Source organism: Emys orbicularis, chromosome 1, assembly GCF_028017835.1.
Source record: "Emys orbicularis isolate rEmyOrb1 chromosome 1, rEmyOrb1.hap1, whole genome shotgun sequence".
Lineage (NCBI taxonomy): Eukaryota > Metazoa > Chordata > Testudines > Emydidae > Emys > Emys orbicularis.
Window position 1 is genome coordinate 153,301,303 of NC_088683.1, and position 25,118 is coordinate 153,326,420.

The following is a 25,118-nucleotide window of genomic DNA, read 5'->3' on the forward strand; positions in this document are numbered from 1 at the left end:
TGGCCTTGCCGCTCCATGAAGGGGTGGCGCAAGAATTTCAGATGCCCTGTGGCAAACACCAGCCTCGTTGGCTCCCATCTCTAAGAAGGCGGAGTGCAAGTACTTTGTACCCACTAAGGGGCACGAAAATTTGTATACCCACCCGGTGCCCAACTCCTTGAGTCGGTCAACCACAGGGAGCGGCCGCAGGGAGCGGCAGGGGCAGCCAGCCCCGACTCCTAAGAACAAAGACTCTCAGAGGCTGGATGCTTTCGGGAGAAAAGTTTATTCGTCATCAAGCTTCTAGCTAAGAGTAGCAAATCATCAGGCTCTCCTGGGTCGCTACGAATTTAATCTCTGGGGATCCCTCCCCAAGTTCGAGGACTCCCTCCGGGAGCGCGATAGAAAAGAGTCTAAGGCAGGGGTCTCCAAACTTTGAGACGAGGGCCATATTAGATTTTTGAAGGGGCTTCATGGGCCGAAGCGACTGTGGAAAAAATTAAATATATGCAAAATCGTTAAAAAATATATATATTATTTTAGGATTAGTGAGAAGTATGGTACTGATGTTTTTCTGACAAAATTACATTTAGCTGTGGTTCAAAGTTAGTGTTCCCTATCATCATAATTGATTGCAAATGTTCATCAGACAAGGTCAAGCTGTAGTTGGATTTCACATATATCCTCATCAAAAATGTTTTTTCACACACATAAGTAGTGCCAAACACTGACATTAATCCACAGACAAAGTTTTTTACATGAGCATAATGATAACTTGGCAGGCATTTATAGAACTCTACCAGATTTCCTTTCTTATATTTGTCCTTCAACAAGTCATTGGATTGCAGGTCAGTCACTTCAATTTGAAGTTCAGGTGGCAGTGTTTCAAGATCGCAATCAAATGGGTTTTGGAAGATCCATATTTCTCCTGCATTCACATCAAGGTCAGAGAAACGCTCCTGGAACTGTAGTTTCAGATCAGAAATTATTTCTTGTGCAAACCTAGTTGGGAATTGTGATTCAGTTTCTTGGTTGAACTTTTCACAACATGTAAAATGAGCAAAGCAGTCCCTCATCAGTTGGGACTCGAAAAGAACTAGTTTTTGCCTGAATGCTTTCACCTGGGAGTACATGTCACAGATAAGCCCGTTTTCCCCTTTTAGTCTAAGATTGAAGTCATTCATGTGCTTGGTCAAGTCTACGAAAAAAGCTAATTTCCAAAGCCATTCACTGTTTGTGAGTAAAGGTAGAGGTCATTTTTTTTATTTAAGAACATTTCAATTTCAGTTTTAAGCTCGAAAAATCATGACACAAACTTTCCACAGCTAAGTCATCGAACTGAAGTGTGGTAGGGCAAATCATGATATTCTGATTCTATTTCCCCCAGAAGTGCTTGGAACTGACGATGGTTAAGTCCATGCGAGTGAATGAAATTCACGGTTGAAACTACGGGTTCCATAACACATGACAAATCCAAATATTTCCTGCACAATGCTTGCTGATGAAGAATGCAATGAAAAATCATAGGCTTGGGACAGCCGACACTTTCACAAGCTTTGTAGATTTGTCCAACCAAACCTTTTTTTGAACCGCACATGTTTCTACCGCCATTGGTTGTAACGCACTTCAATTGTTTCCATTGCAGGTTGTATTGAGAAAGTGACTTTTCAACTTCTTTGAAAATTCTTCACCTGTGTTTGTTCCATGCATACTATGCACAGAAGCTAGTTCTTCCGTAACTTCAAAATTACTGCCAACACAGCGAATAAACAGCAGCTGCAAAGTATTGGAAACATCGGTTGACTCGTCAAGTACGAGGGAAAACCACTCAAACTTCTTAGCCTTTTCATTCAGCTGGAAAATTATATTACTACCAATGTCCTCGATTCTGCGAGCAACTGTGTTCGCCGAAAGACTAATTGTCTTAAATCTACTTTTTCTGGGCATATTTCTTCGGCTGCTTGAATCATACATGTTTTAACTAGCTCGCCACCAGTAAATGGTTTTCCTCGTTTTGCTAATAGGTGTGCCACTTAGAAGCTGGCTCTCGTTGCAGCTTCGTTCTCGGTTTTCTTCTTCTTAAATATAAACTGTTGTGATGATAAGCCACGTTTCATGGATTCTAATTTATCTGAACGTAGCTTTCCCATAAATTGAGAGTAGTTCGACAAGTGCTTGGTTTCATAATGTCTATGAATGTTGTATTCTTTTAGCACTTCAATAGTTTCGTTACATATTAAACACAATGCTTTACTACCTGATTTGATACCGAAATAGTCCACACTCCATTGTTCTTTAAACACGCGACATTCAGAATCAACCTTTCTCTTCTGTCCTTTTCCCGACATAATTGCCCCAAAAGCAACGGACTTAAACACAACGAATATACGTTTGTCACTAGTCTGACACGTGCTAAGACAAAAAACGAGGGAAACAACGCCTCATCACACATCCAGTTCCTTCTGCCGCTACTAACCTACCTACTGTGTGCTCATCGGCTCTGCGACCCTGGCAGGAATGCAGTGACGTCATGAAGTTCCGCTGCTGCTCTGGGGTTCCCGCCACGGGCTCCTGCCAGCCGGGGTCCTGCCACTGACCCCACCCAGCACCCACTGCAGGCCTGGGTGAAGGAACCCAGGCTGGCAGCGGGCTGAGACAGACTGGCAGGCGCCCGCGGCGGGAACCCTAGAGCGGTGGTGGGCTGAGCTGCTCAGCCCGCCGCTGCTCTGGGATTCCTGCCGCGGGCTCCTGCCAGCCGGGGTCCTGCCGCCCGATGCGATGTTGGTTGGGAGGCCGGACAAATCGAAGCCATGGGCTGTATCCAGCCCGTGGGCCGTAGTTTGGAGACCCCTGGTCTAAGGTGCTCATGGAGGAAGGGGCAGCGGCCACAAGTGCATCCCTGCAGGCCGCTTTGGATGCAGAAGACACGGCTGCACGGTCCATAGCCTCGGTGGTGTCCATGAGATGGGTGTCATGGCTCCTGCTCTCTGGGCTATCCAGCGAAGCGCAATCGCCCATGCAGGATCTCCCTTTCGACAGGAAGGCGCTGTTTGCGGAGGAGACAGACACAAGGCTGCACGGCATGAAAGACTCCCGCACGACCCTCCAGACCTTGGGCCTCTATGTCCCTGCTCCGGCAAAACCCAAGTTCGACTCGATTGCAAGGTTCCCGGTGATGACAGCCAGGGCTTGCCTCAGGGCTTGCCTGCAGCTGCTAGGTCACATGTCAGCGTGCACGTATCTAGTCCACCACGCCAGACTCAGGCCCCTCCAGCTCTGGCTGGCCCCGCAGTTCTCCCAGGCCACAGACAGACTGGACAAGGTCCTCACCGTGCCGAACTCGGTGATCACCTCCCTGCGGTGGTGGTCCGCACCAAGCAACATGCTCCAAGGGGTCTCGTTCAGGGACAGGGCCCCGTCGTTGGAGCTGGTGTCCAATGCATCGGACCTGGGCTGGGGGGCCCATGTGGGGAATTTTCAGACCCAAGGCCTGTGGTCTCTGCAAGACCTGACCCTTCACATAAACGTCAAGGAACTCAGGGCGGTGCGGCTGGCATGTATGGCCTTCCGCTCACACCTGAAGGGCAAGGTGGTCAGGGTTCTCATGGACAACACAGCCTCGATGTTCTATATCAGTAGGCAAGGCGGGGCCTGATCCTCTGCCCTCTGCCACGAAGCCCTCAGTCTGTGGGACTTCTGTATAGCCCGTGACATCCACCTAAAAGCCTTTCACCTGCTGGGCGCCCGGAACGTGAGGGTGGATCGCTTGAGCCGGGACTTCTCCTCTCAGCACGAGTGGTCTCTACACCCGGAAGTGGACCACCAGCTCTTCCAAAGGTGGGGAACTCCCCAGGTGGACCTGTTCGCGACCCGGCAGAACCGACAATGCCCTCGGTTCTGCTCCAGGGGGGGCCTAGGAAGGGGCGCTATCTCTGCTGCCTCTATCCTGTCCTGATCAGGCCAGCTTCTCTACGCCTTTTCCCCGTTCCCGCTGATCAGCAGGGTCCCGGAGAAAATAAAGACGGACAAAGCCAGGGTCGTCCTCATTGGCCCAGGCAGCACTGGTACGGGACCCTCTTGGGCCTGGCGGTGGCTCCACCGTGGCTGTTGCCGCTCTGCCCGGACCTGCTCTCTCAGGACCAGGTCTGCCTCCTCCACCCCAACCTGGCAGCTCTTCACCTCACGGCGTGGCTGCTCAGTTGCTATGTGGCGAGGAAAGGGCATGCTCAGCACAGGTTCAGCGCGTCCTCGAAAGTAGACGGCCCTCCACTCGCCGCTCCTACATGGCAAAGTGGTCTCGGTTTTCGAGGTGGGCGACAGACCAAGGTGTGTCCCCACTGGCCGCCCTGATCCAGCTTATTCTTGATTACCTCCTCCGCCTGAGGGCCCAGGCCCTGGCACCCTCGTTAGTCGGTGCACCTGGCGGCCATATCGGCCTTCCATCCCCCAGTGCAAGGACACACTGTGTTCTCCCATGCTATGACCAGCCGGTTCCTTAAGGGTTTGGACCGGCTTTACTCGTATTCTAAGCCCCTGGTCCCACAATGGGACCTGAATCTGGTGCTGGCTCGTCTTACGGGGCCCCCCCGTTTGAACCGTTAGCCACATGTTCCTGGTCTCACCTCTCGTGAAACGTGGCCTTCCTGGTTGCTATCACGTCGGCCAGGTGGGTCTCGGAGTTCAGGGCCCTGACCTTCGAGCCGCCATATACGGTCTTTCATAAGGATAAGGTCCAGCTCCGCCCACACCCCGCGTTCCTTCCGAAGGTGGTCTCTGCCTACCACATGAGTCAGGACATTTTTCTACCAGTCCTCTGCCCCAAGCCTCACGCAACTAGTGAGGAGCGCCGTCTCCACATGCTCGATGTGCGGCAGGCACTGGCTTTATACCTCGAGCGAACCAAGCCGTTCAGAAAGTCCTCGCAACTGTTCGTCGCCTCGGCTGAGCGCGCGAGGGGCCAGCCAATTTCCTCGCAGCGGCTTTCCAACTCGATCACTTCGTGCATCCGCTCCCGTTATGAGCTGGTGGGTGTCCCGCCGCTGCCCATTGTGAGGGCATACTCGATGCGGGCGCAGGCCTCGTCGGCTGCCTTCGTGGCCCATGTCCCTATACAGGACATTTGTAGGGCAGCCACATGGTCTTCGGTTCACACGTTCACCTCGCACTATGCGATAATCTCCCAAACCAGGGATGATGCTGGGTTCAGCAGGGCGGTACTCTGTACTTGTGAACTCCTACCCACCTCCAATAGATATAGCTTGGAATCACCTACTGTGGAATACACATGAGCAATCACTCAAAGAAGAAAAGACCGTTACCTTTTCCGTAACTGGTGTTCTTCAAGATGTGTTGCTCATGTCTATTCCACATCCCGCCCTCCTTCCCTTCTGCCGTAATTGTCTGGCAAGAAGGAACTGAGGGTGGGGAGAGCGTGCAGCTCCCCTTATACCGCACCAGGCAGGCGCCACTCCAGGGGTCACGGGGGGTGCTCCCCCCCACTGGTACTGCTAGGGGGGAAACTTCTGGCACTGGTGCACGTGGCGAGCACGCACACCTACTGTGGAATAGACATGAGCAACACATCTCGAAGAACACCAGTTACGGAAAAGGTAACTGTCGTTTCCTAACCCAGTAATTAGTTCATTAGTTCACTGATGACATATTGTGTATGAGAATACATCATTTTGATATATCTTCTTCAGTTTCATAACACCGAGTTCAGGTAGGAAGACCGGTTAATAGCAACCAGAAACATTCTGTTTCAGTTTAACAGAAGTAGTTCTTGAGACAGTTGTGTGATCTTTCTAATTGTTACAGTGCATTGTTTATAGCCCGTATCTGAGGGTTATGTTAACATTGTTGTATTTAACAACCAGCTTCTTTCGTATATAACTTGGTCACAGAAATCCATTCTGGGGGGAATCTTGGTGTTCACAACTGGAATCCAGGAGTCAGTTACAGTGTGGACCAGGCCTCACAGGCTGAGACAGTGAGGCAGGGAACTAGAGAGCCAAAGAAATGCAGAGCCTGTCCGTTTAAGGAGTCTCAGTGCAAAAAGAAAACCAATAAAAACAAAAAACAAAACCTCCTTCATGTTCATTAGGGCCACATTTGGATCCAGGACCTCACATTGTGCTAGGTGCTGTATAAATACGTATTGAACACATGGTCCCTGCACTGAATCACTTAATTTCTCTGTGCATCAGTTTCCCTGTCCATAAAATGAGGACAACACTTATTTACTTAACAAGGGGATTAATTACTATTTTGTGAAGTATTCTGGGAACATCTGGTGAAAAGTACTAGATAAATGGTGATGGTCTTTCCTTTTAGGGATTTTTTTTTTTTTTTAATGTGGAGATATACCTATCTCCTAGAACTGGAAGGGACCCTGAAAGGTCGAGTCCAGCCCCCTGCCTTCACTAGCAGGACCAAGTACTGATTTTGCCCCAGATCCCCAAGTGGCCCCCTCAAGGATTGAACTCACAACCCTGGGTTTAGGAGGCCAATGATCAAACCACTGAGCTATCCCTCCCCACCTGTGTTCAAATGGCTGTCTTTTCTGGACACAGTCTAAGGTGTGTGTGTGTCTCTCTGTCTCTCTCTTCAGGTAATTCTGAATTGCTCAGCTCTGCAGAGTTTATTGCACTTGCTGAGCAGCCCTAAGGAGTCTATCAAAAAGGAGGCATGTTGGACAATATCCAACATTACAGCTGGAAACAGAGCACAGATCCAGGTAACTTACCCAGCTATGTTCCTTTAGTGATCTTTGTCCTTCAGTCTAGGAGGAATGCCCATCAGGTGGCATTGCAATTATAGTTTATATATGACCAGCCTATATTTGTGGAAGGCTTTAACAATGCTGCCATCTCTGCTATGGAATTTGTTAGCTTAAAACATTTTAAAGTTTTTTTGTTTGTTTGTTTGTTTTCACATTCAAACACTTGAGACGGGAGGAAAAGTTATGCCAGAAGAAAGCAAAATGCTATTAAATGCAAGAAAACAACATTGCTACAAAAAATCTGGAGGAAAGCCCGATCAGCAAATAAACAAAACAAAAACCACTAATCCCCTGTGATCTCATCCCCTCAACACCCAGTGTGGTTAGATACTCCCAATAGCCAAATTTTGGTTAAACACACAAACACTTCTTTACTTCACCACTTAATCTGGAAATCTACTCTGTCAAATACTTGCTTAATTTCTTCTTGTCTACATTCCCATTGTACCTCGTTTTAGCCTATCCAGCTCAACTAAAATCAAAAACAGTTTTTACCAAGATATTGAAAAGCACTGATCCTCAAGCTGAGGACTTCTCCTCCCCGACTCTCAACTTTTATTCTTCTTCAAGTGATTGCTCATGTGTATTCCACAATAGGTGTGCGTGCTCGCCATGTGCACCGGTGCCGGAAGTTTTTCCCCTAGCAGTACCCGTAGGGGAGCGCCCCCCGCGACCCCTGGAGTGGCGCCTCCATGGTGCAGTATAAGGGGTGCTGTGCGCTCCCCTCACCCTCAGTTCCTTCTTGCCGCCAGTGAAGGAGCTTCGGAACTGCTCTGTTCCAGCTTGTCTGCAGCTCTCCTCCAGAACTCTTGTTCGTTCAGTGTAGTAGTACCTGTAGTTAAAGTAGTTTGATTAGTTTAGTTTAGTTTAGTTTAATGCGCCCGAGCCGGGCATGCCCCGTGCCCCGGGTTTTAAGTCATGCGACACTTGTAGGTGACCCGTGCCAGTGAGTGATCCGCACGTGGACTGTTTACACTGTTTGGGTGAAACCCATCTCAGCGATCGCTGCAAAATTTGCAAGTCGTTCAAGTCTCAGACCAAAAGAGAGAGAGACATTCAGCTCCGGGCCATCCTGATGACCCCGTTGACCCCGGCTCCGGCATGCCACTACGAATTGGCACCGGGTACCGTGGTGTCGACGCGGCGACCCCCTGGCACCATCTACCAGTTGGCACTGCTCCCTGTCTGCAGGGCATGCCAAGAAGGCTAAGAAGAGGCCTTCTCTGCCACGGCACCGGGGCCAAACTGGGGGAGAGGCTAGACCCATGTTGGGCAGTCCTTGGTCCCCATCAGCCTCCAGGTCTCCGACTCAGGTCGAGCGGAGTAGCCCGGCCCATTTGGAGCAGGCTTCCCCGGATGTCCGGATGCCCTCCACGCAAGCGGCCCGGGACATTATGCCCATGCCAGTACCAGGGGCACTGCCAATGCTGGCTCCGCGGTCCAGATGCAAGCCACCGCTGGGATCTCCACAGTCACCACCCGACTTGGTACCGGTCAGAGTTGAGGGAATGTTCCCGACGCCGTTCACCACTCAGCAACCATCCCGTGCGTAGTCGACCCCCACCAGGTTGTCCAGTTGGGTTCCGACTGACAGAGACTCCAGGCACCGCTCCGCCTCGAGGAGCGGACACCAACGAGACTGCGGCAGATGCCGCCAAAGCCCCTCGGAGATGAGGACCTATCGTAGCCAGTCACAACATGAACATTGACGTCGTTCCCGTTCGTCGTCTTGCTCCCGCAGTCCTGGGCATCGATCGCCATCGCGGATCTGCCCACCGGAGATGATCGCGGAGCAGCTGCTACCAGTAGTACCATTCCTCCACGTCAGGGTCACGGTCTCGTGGTTGGCACCGCTCCCGGCACCGCCACTCCTCCCGGTCCAGGGACAGCAGCAGGACGTACGCCAGCCAGACCTCCCTTCGTAGTCGTCGATCGATGGGACAGGCCAGCCAGGCCGAACAGCCTGCTCCGCCGGTGCCACAGCAGGTGCAGTGGCACCGGGCTCCGTGGCCGGCACAGTGGTACCAGTGGGCCCCATGGCCCCCGACGCAGCCTCCGGAATGGCCGTCGGCCTCCCTCTCCCAGCCTCCCAAGGACGGAGGCAGTGAGACGTGCATCTTTGGCGCCGTGCCCGGAGAGTGATCAAGTGGTGGATCCTCCGGTGCTGGTGGACATGCAAAATACCGCGCCCGTCTCCTCACCCTCCCCTGATGAGGCGATTACAGCCCCTCCTCCCTCCGTCCTGCAGGAGGACTCTAAATCCCACCAGGAACTATTGAAAAGGGTGGCATCAAACCTCAACCTTCAGGCAGAGGAGGTGGAGGAGCCCTCGGACTCCCTCTTCAACATCTTATTCGCCTCAGTACCTGTCAGGGTGGCCCTGCCACTTCACGAAGGGGTGGCAAAAATTTAAAATGCCTTGGGGCAAACCCCGGCCTCCTTGCCCCCCATCTCAAAGAGAGCAGAGTGCAAGTACTTTGTGCCCGCCAAGGGGCATGAATATCTATACACCCACCCTGCCCCTAACTCCCTGGTGGTGGAGTCAGTCAACCACAGGGAGCGGCAGGGCCAACCAGCCCCTACTCCAAAAAATAAAGATTCAAGGAGGCTGGATTCATTTGGGAGAAAAATTTATTCGTCCTCGAGTTTTCAGTTACGGGTGGCAAACAGTCAAGCTCTCTCGGGTCGGTATGAGTTCAATCTGTAGGGCTCTCTGCCCAAATTCAAGGACTCCCTCCAGGAGCGTGACAGGAAGGAGTTCAAAGCTCTGGTGGAGGAGGGTACAGCGGCTGCCAGGGCAACCCTGCAGGCAGCATTGGATGTGGCTGACATGGCCTCCGCGGTGTCCATGAGAAGGGCATTGTGGCTCCTGCTGTCTGGGCTGTTCAGTGAGGTGCAGGACCTCCCGTTTGACGGCAAGGCTCCGTTTGTGGAACAAACGGACATAAAACCGCATGGCCTCAAAGTCTCCCGCACTACGCTTAAGACTCTTGGCCTCTATGTTCTGGCTCCGGCTAGACCTAAGTTTAAGCCGCAGCAGGCTCCCACGCAGGCCACCCACGCTAAATACGAGCCCTCTTATAAAAAGTTGCGGGACTATAAGAAATGCCCGTAGGAGCAGTCCCGGTCCGCCCCCCAGCCTGGGTCCTCCAAGGGCAAATAGGCGGAGAAACGGCAGTTTTGACGGGACGCCCGGGGGTCACCTACCAGTTCGTATCAGTGATCCACCCACAATAAAGCTTCCCTTCTCCAACCAGTTGTGTGCTTTTCTTCCGGAGTGGTTGCGGCTGACCTCAGACCAATGGGTCCTCAGCACCATCTCCCGGGGCTACACCATCCAGTTTACCTCTACCCCGCCCAACCACCCTCTGCCCCTGTCCCTCCTGGGGGACCCCTCTCACGAGGCTCTGCTCGAGCAGGAGGTGGGGCGGCTCCTGGGCCTAGGAGCGGTGGAAGTGGTGCCAGCGGAGTTCATATGCAAGGGGTACTACTCCTGCTATTTCCTTATCCCGCAGGCCAAAGGGGGGCTCAGGCCCATCCTGGACCTGCGAGGCCTGAACCAGTTCATGGTGAAGCTCAAGTTCCGCATGGTCTCTCTGGCCTCTATCATCCCCTCCCTGGATCCCGGGGACTGGTACACCGCCCTCAATCTGCAGGACGCGTACTTCCACATCCATATATTCGAGGGGCACAGGCACTTCCTCCGTTTCACGGTTGGGCAGGAACACTACCAATTTACGGTCTTCCCGTTTGGCCTGTCCACTGCCCCCAGGGTATTCACAAAGTCTATGTCGGTGGTAGCGGCCTACCTCAGACGCCATGGGGTCCAGATCTTCCCCTATCTGGATGACTGGCTGGTCAAGGGCAGCTCCTGGTCGCAGGTGCGGGATCACGTGGCACTCCTGTCCACGTGCACCACTCTGGGCCTGTTGGTGAACAACACCAAGTCCACATTAGTCCCAGTACAGCGCATAGAGTTTATGGAGGTAGTTCTGGACACCACGTCGGCCAGGGCCTCCCTATCACCGGACACATGTCGGCGTGCACATATGTGGTTCGCCACACCAGACTCAGGATGAGGCCCCTCCAGCTCTGGTTGGCCTCGGTGTTTTCCCAGGCCCCAGACATAATGGACAAGGTCCTCACTGTGCCCGAGCCGGTGATCATCTCCCTACAATGGTGATCCTCCCCTGGAAACATGCTCCGAGGGGTCCCATTCAGATGCAGGCCCCCATCGATGGAACTGGTGTCTGATGCATTGGACCTGGGGTGGGGAAGCCCATGTGGGGGACATTCAGACCCAAGCTCTGTGGTCTGCTCAGGACCTGGCCTTCCACATAAACATCAAGGAACTCAGGGTGGTCTGGCTGGCTTGTGTGTCCTTCCGCTCGCACCTGGAGGGCAGGGTGGTCAGGGTTCTCATGGACAACACGGCCTCGATATTTTACATCAACAGGCAAGGCAGGGCCTGATCCTCTGCCCTCTGCCTGGAAGCCCTCAGGCTGTGGGACTTCTGTATAGCCCACGACATTTGCCTCCAGGCCTACCACCTACCGGGCACCTGGAACTCGCGGCCGGATCGCTTGATCCAGGACTTCTCCTCTCAGCACGAGTGTTCTCTCCACACAGAGGTGGTGCACAGACTTTTCCAAGAGTGGGGAACTCCCCAGGTGGACCTGTTCACAACTCGGCAGAACTGTCAATGTCCCTAGTTCTGCTCTGGGGGGGGCTGGGACTTGGCGCTATCCCCAATGCCTTCCTCCTATCCTGGTCAGTCCAGTTTCTCTATGCCTTCCCCCCATTCCCACTGATCGGCAAGGTCCTGGAAAAGATAAAGACGGTCAGGGCTCGGGTCCTCCTGATTGCCCTGGCGTGGCCCAGGCAACATTGGTACAGGACCCTCACGAGCCTGGCGGTCGCCCTGTCAGGGCTATTGCCATCCTGCCCAGATCTGGTCTTCCAGGACCAGGGCCGCCTCCTGCACCCCATCCTAGCGGCACTCCACCTCACGGCGTGGCTGCTCAATGGTTAGGCCGGGAGGAAAGGATGTGCTCAGAAGGGGTTCAGCGCGTCCTCTTGGAAAGCAGGCGACCCTCCATGCGTCGAGCCTACTTGGCAAAGTGGTCTTGGTTTTCCCGATGGGCGGCTGAGCAGGGCGTTTTCCCCCTTGGCTGCCATGATCCAGCTCATTTTAGACTATCTCCTTCACCTTAGAGCCCAAGGCCTGGCACCCTCATCCGTCAAGATGCATTTGGCGGACATATCGGCCTTCCACACGCTGGTTCAGGGGCACACGGTATTCTCCCACGCTATGACTGGCCAATTCCTTAAGGGATTGAATCGTCTCTTCCCATAAGTTAGGCCCCCAATGGGACCTGAACTTGGTGCTGGCCCGGTTGACGGGTCCCCCCTTTGAGCCATTAGCTACATGTTCCTGGTCGCACCTGTCGTGGAAGGTAGCCTTCCTGGTGGCGATCAGATCAGCTAGACACGTCTTGGAACTCAGGGCCCTGACCTCCGAGCCCCCGTACACAGTGTTCCATAAGGATAAGGTCCAGCTCCGTCCACATCCTTTGTTCCTCCCGAAGGTGGTCTCCGCCTACCACATGGCTCAGGGCGTTTTCCTTCGGTCCTCTGCCCCAAGCCCCATGTGTCCAGTGAGGAGTGCCGCCTCCATACGCTGGATATGAGATGGGCTCTGGCCTTTTACCCGGAACAGACTAAGCCATTCAGGAAGTCTTCACAGCTGTTCATCGCCTCAGTTGAATGCATGAGGGGTCAGCCGATCTCCACTCAGCGGCTCTCCAACTGGATCACCTCGTGCATCCATACCTGTTATGACCTGGCAGGAATCCCTCTGCCGTCGATTGTAAGGGCACACTCGACTAGGGCGCAAGCCTCATCTGCCTTTTTAGCCCATGTCCCCATTCAGGTTATTTGCAGGGCTGCCACATGGTCTTCCGTTCACACGTTCACCTCGCATTATGCGATCGTCTCCCAGACCAGAGAAGACGCTGGGTTCGGCAGGGCTGTGCTCCATCCCGAGAATTTGTGAACTCCTACCCACCTCCAACAGATATAGCTTGGAATCACCTGTTGTGGATTACACATGAGCAATCACTCGAAGAAAAGACAGTTACCTTTTCCGTAACTGGTGTTCTTCGAGATGTGTTGCTCATGTCTATTCCACATCCCGCCCTCCTTCCCCTCTGTCGGAGTTGTCTGGCAAGAAGGAACTGAGGGTGGGGGGAGCACGCAGCACCCCTTATACCGCGCCATGGAGGCGCCACTCTAGGGGTCGTTAGGGGCGCTCCCCTACAGGTACTGCTAGGGGGAAAACTTCCGACACTGGTGCATGTGGCGAGCACGCACACCTATTGTGGAATAGACATGAGCAACACATCTCGAAGAACACCAGTTACAGAAAAGGTAACTGTCTTTTACCATGCTGTCTTCAGTGCTCAGTGTAGGAACAAATTTCATTTAAAGGCCATGTCTACACTACAGAGGCTGTGCTGGCAAAGCATAGCTATGCTGGTATAGAAACCCCCCCCCCCCCCCCATGTAATCACAGCATATACCAATAGGAGGATAAGTCCTGCTGGCACAATAATACCACCTTCTCAAACAACATCAGCTATGGTGACAGATGCACTCTTCTGTCAGCATAGTTGTGTTTACGCTGGTGATTTTGGCGGCTTTGAGCCTGGGTTAGGGTTGTCCCTCAGGAAGAACTCTCCAGAATTGTCTACCTCCAATCTGCACTTGTAACAGACTGCAGGTCTCACTTTGTGGCAGAGCTTTCACAGGATTTAAAAAATATTTTAAACTAAACGTCTCAAGTTTCCTCATTGGCTTTGAGGTTTTTGTCTCAAAACTGCCTGTGACAGATGGCAATTTCCTGCAGTATCCTGAATAAACTTTATTGAATTAAATTACACTTCATTCAATTAGGTTTAATATCTCTGGGGTCCATTGTATTAAAAACACAATTGTTTGTGTTATTGTAGGATTGTATGCAACTTTTCTAGGGACATGACTAATGTAAATGTTAGGAACGTCAGAGGACTGTTTGGGACAATATGTGTGAAGTCGGTTTTCTAGGAGGCCTTTTGAAGCTATCCCCTGAGGAGAAGAACCCATTATATACTGATTACCTGCTCCTGGAAACTCCAGATCAGAGATCCCTGAACTGTATAAAGGTGGACTAAACTTTTCATGGGTATGCTAGTTCTGAGCTGAGTCTGTTCTGGATTCTCCATCCTTAGAGATTTTTAAGGCCTGGCTTGACAAAGCCCTGGGTGGGATGATTTAGTTGGTGTTGGTCCTGCTTTGAGCAGGGGTTGGACTAGATGACCTCCTGAGGTCTCTTCCAACCCTAATCTTCTATGATTCTATGGACTTGTTGACCACAAAAGCAACCCCCTTTTGTGTTTGAAAGACTCACCTGGAAGAGCATATGTTGGAGGCAATTGGGGTGATCTCTGGTAAGTTTATTAGTATGCGTATAGGTTTTTATTATTTTAATATGTTTTCTCTGTAATGGTTTTTACCTTAAGAATAAAATAGGCTTGCATAGGAAGTGCTGGGTGGTAATTTATAACTGTTGGCAATTACACTGTGTACCATCTCTGAGGGGAGAAACAAACAGGCCTGTTTAGGCAAACTATCTTTTGCTGGGAATAACAAAGAGAAGGCAGGGAATACTCTAATCAGAAGGGAGAGAGATGTGGATCTCAACCCATGAGAGGTGGCAGCCAGGGGACCCTGAGAGTGGGTGCCCTTGCTGAACCACTAAGGGGAAATACAGGTGTAGTTGCCCTCAAAAGAAAGTAGGGGTTGGGGTGGAAACACCTTTCTTTCTGAGGACGGTTTGAAGGACAGCACTTTCAGCTTCTCCCCCATCAGAAATGGCAGACAGCAGGTGGTGGTGAAACCAGATCGTAGGCTGTATGTGGATGAGGTCCATGCTGAGACAGTTGAGCAGGCTGCATGGAAGCTCCCTCCTCTGAGACCAGGCCAGAAGCCTGCTATGGCTTCCGTAGTCAGATCAGCTGAAGGAGTATTCCCACCAAACCTACAGAGGAGAATAAGATCACTCAGACTAAACATGGATGCAGTAGTTTGAATCCTGAGAGTTTTGCCTGCAGTTTCCTATTGTGCTGTTCTGTAGTCAATAAGGAGCCCATTGTGAGCATCAGCAAAAAAAAAAAAACCTGCATAAACTCTGTTTTAAACTAGATTTCCCAAGCAACATTTTCGGGACTGGTGCTTTACCCGACTCCAGTTTGCTGTACCGTACGTTCAAAATTACCAAAGACACATCTTAGGGGCCTATGGCTCCACCTGAAGAAACGGGAATTGCAAGCTAAAATCTGATATCTTTCTCAGTTTTTTGTTGGTAAGCTCTTTGAGGAGAGCATAGAGACAAAGTAGACACTGAGGCGGTAGACAAGGGGATAAGTCTGTCTACCCTTCCAGTGAGAGAGAATCTTCAGACTGTCTTATCTCGGCAGGTGTTTGAAGCCACTGCTCCTCCAGGTTCTAGCAAAGAGATTATGTGGTAGGAGGATGCCATTGCTGCCTTTCCTGGTAATAGGAAGAGCAAGAGTCTGATTCTCTGGAAAACCATCCAACCCCAAAAGTTTCTTTTGTTTGGGGTTTCCCAAGTCTGAGCAGATTTCCTCTCCCCTTCCCCCCATGAGGGGCACTTCAGGGTGGGCCCTCACCTGAAAGTAAACCACTTCAGGTACTTGAGATAACTAGCGAAGACTAGCCAAGTCAGTAGAACTAGCTCATTGTCCGAGGGACAAGCTTACCTTTTCCCCAAAGTAAGTTAAAGTAAACCAACACATCAATGAAACCATTCATACCATCACAGGATGGAGAGTGCAATAGTCCATCTCCTAGACATTGAAACAACAGAACCAGTTCCATGCAGAGACAGATATTTTGGACAATGCACAAGATTTTTTGTGATTCAAAGAGAAACTGGCATGCAACCAACTTTAGATCTCGGGTCTCAACATGTCCTTAAGGAGATCAGTATTCTAGGTGGAAATACTTAAATCCATTATTACATCAATAAGAATACGAAAATACACCTCCTGGCGATCTACTGAACATCTAATCAGGGAGAGTCACCATAGATAACTTAGCTTCTGTTAAGCATTTTCCAAAATGTCCAGAAGGGAGGTACTCAACTTCTACATGGATATTCACAAATTGCCATTTTGTCCCTCCCCTCAAGTGAAATGGATACATATCTACTCTTGTCTGGACAACCTTCTCATGTTATGCTGGGTCCAGCAGCCATTGCGAAAAAACTTCAGGGACATGGCTTTGAGTGAATAAGTGGAAGGGGCAATTACAGCCCAGGTTAGGCATGTACTCCAGGTTGAGTATAATCTGTCTCACGATATGGACCATCAACTTCACGTCTCCATTTCCAGCAGATGATTCTTCAGAATAGCGGTGTGTATATCGCTGTTAAGAAAGTCAAAAATCTTCAGCACTGTCTTATTCATGTCCTTGGCAAAAGCTTACAGTCGATTACCCAGGGTTCTACATCAAGAAGGAAAGACAGGTTCAACTGGCTCAGCAAGACACAAGGGAATGCACTCTAGATCATCTAGCCTTTAGGTGCCTCCCAGACCAGGCTGGAAACCTATTTGCATTTAGGTCCAATTGGAAAACCAGAAGAGGTGTGGATATGAGATGTGAGGAAGACATGCAAAAGCAGAGGCTGTGATCCCCTATCTTTAACTGGAACCTCCTCTCAAACTCTCAACACATAATGAAAAAACATAGTGCAACAGGGACATATCCTAAACCAATATCCAGTGTTGTCCAATCCATTATCAGGGAAGCTGAGAGTAAGGAACCAAAGTCACTTACTTTAAGAAGATGATAAACACCTTCCTAGCATCTCTGAGGAAATTCACAAATAATGTCTATGTATCACTTGAGTTTAGATGATGTTACGGGGAATCCATTATCAGGACAAAGGACATTCTAGTGTTTTTACATGATGGTTTGAGCATGGGAAAGACAAGTTAGGGACTGCAGTCATACTGCATTATAAGAAACCCGTGAGACTCTCTCATAACTGTCACATAACAGAATCCTGAGGTTCGTCACACATATTGGTCCTCTGGCAATATGCAAATTCTTGATCTACATATCCTAATATCCACCTTTCAGCTTCACAGTTGGCAGATCTCTTCCTCTTCTCACTGAAAGCATCATGCCCAGTCGACATAGAATATCAGAGTTGGAAGGGACCTCAGGAGGTCATCTAGTCCAACCCGTCTGCTCAAAGCAGGACCAATCGCCAACTAAATCATCCCAGCCAGGGCTTTGTCAAGCCTGACCTTAAAAACCTCTAAGGAAGGAGATTCCACCACCTCCCTAGGTAACCCATTCCAGTGCTTCACCACCCTCCTAGTGAAAAAGTTTTTCCTAATATCCAACCTAAAACTCCCCCACTGCAACTTGAGACCATTGCTCCTTGTTCTGTCATCTACTACCACTGAGAACAGTCTAGATCCATCCTCTTTGTAACCCCCTTTTAGGTAGTTGAAAGCAGCTATCCAATCCCCCCCTCATTCTTCTCTACTGCAGACTAAATAATCGTAGTTCCCCCAGCCTCTCCTCATAAGTCATGTACTCTGGCCCCCTAATCATTTTTGTAGCTCTCTGCTGGACTCAATTTTTCCACATCCTTCTTGTAGTGTGGGGCCCAAAACTGGACACAGTACTCCAGATTAGGCCTCACCAATGCTGAATAGAGGGGAATGATCACGTCCCTCGATCTGCTGGCAATGCCCCTACTTATAAAGCCCAAAATGCCGTTAGCCTTCTTGGCCACAAAGGCACACTGTTGACTCATATCCAGTTTCTCGTCCACTGTAACCCCTAGGTCCTTTTCTACAGAACTGCTGCCTAGCCACATGGTCCCTAATCTGTAGCAGTGCATGGGATTCTTCCGTCCTAAGTGCAGGACTCTGCACTTGTCCTTGTTGAACCTCATCAGATTTCTTTTGGCCCAATCCTCTAATTTGTCTAGGTCCCTCTGTATCCTATCCCTACCCTCCAGCATATCTACCACTCCTCCCAGTTTAGTGTCATCTGCAAACTTGCTGAGGGTGCAATCCACGCCATCCTCCAGATCATTTAATGAAGATATTGAACAAAACCAGCCCCAGGACCGACCCTTGGTGCACTCCGCTTGATACCGGCTGCCAACTAGACATGGAGCCATTGATCACTACTCGTTGAGCCCAATGATCTAGCCAGCTTTCTATCCATCTTATAGTCCATTCATCCAGCCCATACTTCTTTAACTTGCTGGCAAGAATACTGTGAGAGACCATATCAAAAGCTTTGCTAAAGTCAAGGAATAACACGTCCACTGCTTTCCCCTCCTCCACAGAGCCAGTTATCTCCTCATAGAAGGCAATTAGGTTAGTCAGGCATGACTTGCCCTTGGTGAATCCATGCTGACTATTCCTGATCACTTTCCTCTTCTCTAAGTGCTTCAAAATTGATTCCTTGAGGACCTGCTCCATGATTTTTCCAGGGACTGAGAGGCTGACTGGCCTGTAGTTCCCCAGATCCTCCTCCTTCCCTTTTTAAAAGATAGACACTACATTAGCTTTTTTCCAGCCATCCGGGACCTCCCCTGATCGCCATGAGTTTTCAAAGATAATGGCCAATGGCTCTGCAATCACATCCGCCAACTCCTTTAGAACCTTTGGATGCAGTGCATCAGGCCCCATGGAGTTGTGCTCGTCCAGCTTTTCTAAATGGTCCCGAACCACTTCTTTCTCCACAGAGGGCTGGTCACTTCCTCCCCATACTGTGCTGCCCAGTGCAGTAGTCTGGGTGTTGACCTTGTTCGTGAAGACAGAGGCAAAAAAATCATTGAGTACATTAGCTTTTTCCACATCCTCTGTCACTAGGTTGCCTCCCCCATTCAGTAAGGGGCCCACACTTTCCTTGACCGCATTGTTGCTAACATACCTGTAGAAACCCTTCTTGTTACTCTTAACATCCCTTGCTAGCTGCAACTCCAAGTGTGATTTGGCCTTCCTGATTTCACTCCTGCAAGCCTGAGCAATATTTTTATACTCCTCCCTGGTCATTTGTCCAATTGTCCACTTCTTGTAAGCTTCTTTTTTGTCTTTAAGATCAGCAAGGGTTTCACTGTTAAGCCAAGCTGGTCGTCTGCCATATTTACTATTCTTTCATCGGGATGGTTTGTTCCTGCAACCTCAATAAGGATTCTTTATTATTCTTTGTCCCAGACTGTTTTGGCATGCTCTGTGAATTCTCAGTTATACGTTTTATCAAACATGGTAGTTCTTTGAACTAGCTACGTCTCTATTTCCAAGGAACCACAATCTTCCTCATATAATAGGAAGTGGTAGTGCTGCCCTTCTGCTTGAATTCAAACATCCTAAGGAAGTAGAAATGCATATGTTAGATGTGAACAGAGCCTGCAGAGGAATAAAGGTGTATATAGCAGAGGCATTAAAAGTCTGAGGTACAGATCGTCTCATTACTATGCACTCTGCAAAAAGCAGCAATTGGGGTGGGTGGCGGGGTGTTGCAGAGTGATCACACACATTTTATGAGGAGGTCTGTAAGGCTACTTCATGGTCTTCCATATCCATACTTCCTCTGATGCTATAACATCAGCATCCTCACCCTTGGTGATGCTGTGTTTGGTATAAGGGTGTTAGGTGCACAGGGTGCCCCCATAACCCTTAAGTTCAATTCTACAGGTGTAAATTGATGAACCTTCCTTGGAGGATTGCATTATGTCCAGAATGCGAAGGGTTTTTTGGTTGATTAATTTGGTTTGTTGGTTTTGGCTATTGCTTACTTGTTATATTTGAAAAGAATGTGTGTTTCTTTACCAAATCCCTAAATTTCATGTCAATGCTTTGCTGCAAATGGTTTCAGTTGAGTTTTATTATAGTAAACCTTTTTTAGCTTTGGAGGCTGTCATTCTGGAGAGATCTTCCTGAAGGGCCAGCCATAGGCCAGACTCCAAGCAAAGATCTGGTCTGCCTGTGGTTGTCATGGAGACAGGAAATACCCCATTGTGAAGGCTGTCCTAAAATCAAAATTCAGAGATAAGACAGAATTGTCCCTTTTCCAGCTTGATTTAAACAGCCCTCACAACTTGTGGTGAGTTAAAATTATTCCCTTCTTGGTATTTGGTTTTATTCACAAAAGGAACTCAGTGAAACACAAAATCCATTACAAACCTCCTCCTCGTCACCCCCTAAGTTTACTTGCTCAAATGCTTCCTTCCACAGGGCTGCTCAGCCTACACCATGGGTCCAACCTAGAGCTACTCCAACCTCACTTTATATCCAGATGTGATAATGAGCTAACTGCACCATTAACAAAATTCACGTAACTCTTTCCCAGCAAGAATACCTGCTTATAGAGATGGGGGTTTCAGGCAAACACTGCTGACCTGATTTTTAAAGAAAAGATTGTAAAAATGTTCCTATTCATTTTCTTTGTTCTTAATGGGATTTGACTCGTGGGCAAACTTTGCAAAAAATTCATCCTTGGGCAAAAACCAGGCCTAGAAATTTTTAGGCTAAAAAGAGAATTTTTCACAAAGTCGAGTAACTGAATGCACCTTTGTTGTGCTGGAGATCTTTATTACCAGTGTACCAGGTTAAACTGCACTGGTACAAATTTACGTGTGATTTAACAGGTGGCTAATATTTTAAGTATGAACAAGGCCTTAGAAACCTTTAGGCACCCCTTAATTAAAGTTCTGCTAGCACTCTAGAAGTAATCTCTCTCTTAATGCAAAACAGGATATTTTAGCAATCTTCTCTGCTGTTGCACACTGAGTAGACAATTAAATGTTTCAGTCAACCCAACATCCAGCAGCTTTACCTCAACCATATTAATTAACAAACAAAAACTACATTTAGTGACAGTTAAGATGACATCAGAACACATCCCATCCATCCAAATTCTTTAAAGCATGGAAATATGAAGTTGAGAGGAAAGACTCCTGCATTCGTGTCCACTTTCATGTTGCCTACCACACTGTCAGTAACACACTCCAAAGGCTTTCACTTCCCAGCTTGAAAAGATACCAAAAATCAATACCTATACCAACTTCATCAAACTAACACTCTATCAAAAAACCTTAGCATTGACTTCATCGGTGTTAAGGTAAATAACTTCCAAAATGCATTAAATGTGACAGTCACATGCACCTATATGTATAATAGATATAACAGCATATGAGGTCACAGTTAAGTCTTATGTTGGAGATGGGAAGTGAATGCCTTTTGGAGTGTTCTGATGTGTTATCAACAACATTGTAGGCAATATGAAGATGGAAAGGAATGCAAGAATTTTTCCCCTTTTTATTTCCATGCTTTTAAAGTTTTCAGTGGATGGGGTGTGTCCAGATGCAACCTTATCTGTCATTAAGCATAGTTTGTGTTTGTTAATTTCTTAATTTTTATGCAGCTTTAGGTGTACCTCAGTGGATAGCTCCCCAGAGTCAGGGAGAAGGGGAGCTGCACCTGCCTGGGAATCAGAAGGAGAAACTGCGCTGCTGAAGCCAATCCTGACTGTCGACCCTTCTGAAGGGTATGAGAGGCTATAACATGCCTCGATAAATGTTTCTATAAACTTTTATTCCCATTTAAAAATTACGGAAAGTAAGTATACCAAGAGCAACCCTACATATATATCAGTGATGACATAACCTGTCGATCTGTCATCACACACATCCTGAAACACACCATAGCTTCTCATTGGACTTCTGGAAACTGGATACAGCTAGGTGCGGCTGCAGCAGCAGAGTACCTGTATTCCACCAGCAGGTACTCCGTTCCACCTTCCTCTAGGTACTCCATCCCTGCCACCATGAAAGCATACCTGTCAACCCTCAGTATGTGACACGTGTAAATGTGTCAAATGCCATCTTGTTCGACCTTGGGAATTGAACCAAGGACCACCAGAATTTAAAAGCACAATTTTTTAAGTTGTGCTAAAGAACAAGGCTATCAATCCAAGAGTAATAACAGACTCATTTTCTGAATTGGGCGTGGAGGGGCCCACAGCGGGAGCAACACAACATACAGTTTGACCTGTGGGTTACACAAGTAAAATGTGTAACAAATGACTGAAATGTGAAAAGCATGTATTTTGGGGATTCTTGCACCATAGTTTACAGATAATCAATATAATAAGATTCCAGGAATGTCACACTGACGACTATTATGTCTATAGAGTCAGTGTGAAGGATGGAAACAGCTACAAGAATGTTGGAGGGCTCTTTCTGTTCAGAATATCACCAGGTTGAATCATCACTGGGTTTTGTGCTCTATTACCATCCCAATTTTAAGTTCTTAGCCATTTTGACTTCATGAATTATACTTTTGCAGTGTACAGTTATAGTAAGGCATGTTATATCTGTGCCATGCCAAGAGTCTGATTGTTGATATCAGAGATAACTCAACCAATCACTGCTCTTACTCTGTAGCTAATTTGCATGCAGCAGTTTCATTGGTTTTATGAGGGAGACTGCACAGATGATGGATTACTTAACCCAACTGCCACACCTATAACGGCCACCCACACAAATCAACACATCTCCCATTGCAGCACCTCCCTCCTTCCCCCCCCCCCCGAAACAAATCTGCACAACCACCCACACAGCAAGCAGATACAATAATCCCAAACACACTTTAGCCTCCCAGGGCAGCACACCCCTTATTCACCACCCGTGCAATTCAATATAAATTTCTCAGCACAACCCCGCTGCCAGCACCAGACACAACTCAACACATCTTGCAGCGCAACACACACACACTTGCCAACCATCACTCATATTTACCATGAAATCACAGATGTGAGCGGCAAAGCCATGGGTCATCACTAGTCACAATTAAGTACAAAACCTGTGTGAGGTCTTCTCACTGTGTGAATCACATGCAACCATAACATGCCCCACATAGGCAAGTACCAGGGTTTGAATCCCTTCACTTTCCATTTCCTAGCATAGACTCTTACTACTTGAAATACATGAGTAGCTTGTATTGCTAATTCTTTTGTAGACAGCCAATGGAGCATTTGATATATACTTCCTCAGTGGGTTACACAACTTTTTCTAGTCAGTGGTAGAATACTGAAGATCAGGAATCCTGGATTGTATTTCTGGCTCCTGGACAGGAGTGTGGTTTAATGTGGTTTGAAATGTGGTAACTAAAACTTGTTCATTCAGTCTGAAAGGCAGTACAGTGCAGTGATGACATTTGTCATGTTTACAGGCCTGGGTTCTATTCCTGGCCGCCTGTAGTGATCTTGCATATGTTTTTTAGTAATTTACTTTTTAAAATGGATTGGGGTTCATAGGCTTAGTGAATAATAAGGTGTCAAGACCAGGATGTGGGCAGTCTGACCTAGTGGTCGGAGCAGGAGTCAGGCTGGATCCTATATCAGGAGGTCAAAGTCTGAGACAGGCCAGAGGGTAAACCAAGATCAGGAGGCAGGTAAAGTCAGGTTACCATGAGATCAGCAGCAGTCAGTAGGAGCAGGTATTGCAAGGGAAGCAGTCTGAAGCAGGGAGAACCTTGTTGTGCAGACAACTTTTGTGTTTTTCTTCTGGGTTTATATTAGGGCTGTCGATTAATCGCAGTTAACTCACGCGATTAGCTAAAAAAAAAATTAATTGCAATTAATCAGTTTTAATCACACTGATAAAAAATAGAATACCAATTGAAATGTATTAAATATTTTGGATGTTTTTCTACATTTTCATATATATTGACTTCAATTACAACACAAAATGCAGAGTAGACAGTGCTCACTTTATTTTTTATTACAAATATTTGCACTGTAAAAATGGCAAACAAAAGAAATGGTATTCTTCAGTTCACCTCATACAAGTACTGTAGTGCAATCTCTTTATTGTGAAAGTGCAGCTTGCAAATGTGATTTTTTTTTTGTTGCATAACTGCACTCAAAAACAAAACAACGTAAAACTTTAGAGCCTACAAGTCCACTCAGTCCTACTTCTTGTTCAGCCAGTCGCTCAGACAAACAAGTTTGTTTACGTTTACGGGAGATAATGCTGCCCGCTTCTTATTTACAATGTCACCTGAAAGTGAGAACAGGCATTCGCATGGCACTTTTGTAGCCAGCATTGCAAGGTATTTACGTGCCAGATATGCTAAACATTCGTATGCCCCTTAATGCCTTGGCCATGGTTCCAGAGGACATGCTTCCATGCTGATGATATGCGTTAAAAAAAATAATGCATTAATTAAATTTGTGCCTGAACTCCTTGGGGGAGAATTATGTCTCCTATTCTGTTTTACCCGCATTCTGCCATATACTTCATGTTCTAGCAGTCTTAGATGATGACCCAGCACATGTTGTTCATTTTAAGAACACTTTCACTGCAGATTTGACAAAACGCAAAGAAGGTACCAATGTGAGATGTCTAAAGATAGCTACGTCACTCGACCCAAGGTTTAAGAATCTGAAGTGCCGTCCAAAATCTGAGAGGGATGAGGTGTAGAGCATGCTTTTAGAAGTCTTAAAAGAGCAACACCCCGATGTGGAAACTACAGAACCCGAACCACCAAAAAAGAAAATCAATTTTCTGCTGGTGGCATGACTCGGATGATGATGATATCAGTCCACACTGCTTTGGATGGTTATCGAGCAGAATCCGTGATCAGCATGTCCTCTGGAATGGTGGTTGAAGCATGAAGGGACATATGAATCTTTAGTGCATCTGGCACATAAATATCTTGCAATGCCGGCTACAACAATGCCATGCAAACCCCTGTTCTCACTTTCAAGTGATATTGTAAATAAGTGGGCAGCATTATCTCCTGCAAATGTAAACAAAGTTGTTTGAGTGATTTGCTGAACAAGAAGTAGGACTGAGTGGACTTGTAGGCTCTAAAGTTTTACATTGTTTTATTTTTGAATGCAGTTATTTTTTTGTACAAAATTCTACATTTGTAAGTTCAACTTTCATGATAAAGAGATTGCATTACACTACTTGTATTAGGTGAATTGAAAAATACTATTACTTTTGTTTTTTACAGTGCAAATATTTGTAATCAAAAATAAGTATAAAGTGAGCACTCTACGCTTTGTATTCTGTGTTGTAACTGAAATCAATATATTTTAAAATGTAGAAAATATCCAAAACTATTTAAATAAATGGTATTCTATTTTTGTTTAACAGTGTGATTAATTTTTTTAGTCGCTTGACAGCCCTAGTTTATATAGAAGCTGTGAACCAATCAGGACCCCCAGTATTCTGCCAGTTGGATTCTGGGACTGG

At 48.0% G+C, this 25,118-nt stretch overlaps 1 protein-coding gene across 1 annotated transcript in view; it reads left to right on the forward strand.

Annotated features, from left to right (window-relative positions):
- Positions 1 to 25,118, forward strand: part of KPNA1 (karyopherin subunit alpha 1) — a 146,184-nt gene that overhangs the window by 96,945 nt on the left and 24,121 nt on the right. Inside the window, exon 11 of the mRNA XM_065403407.1 lies at positions 6,590 to 6,715. Coding sequence (XP_065259479.1) covers positions 6,590 to 6,715 — 126 coding nt within the window. The remainder of the gene's footprint in view (positions 1 to 6,589; positions 6,716 to 25,118) is intronic.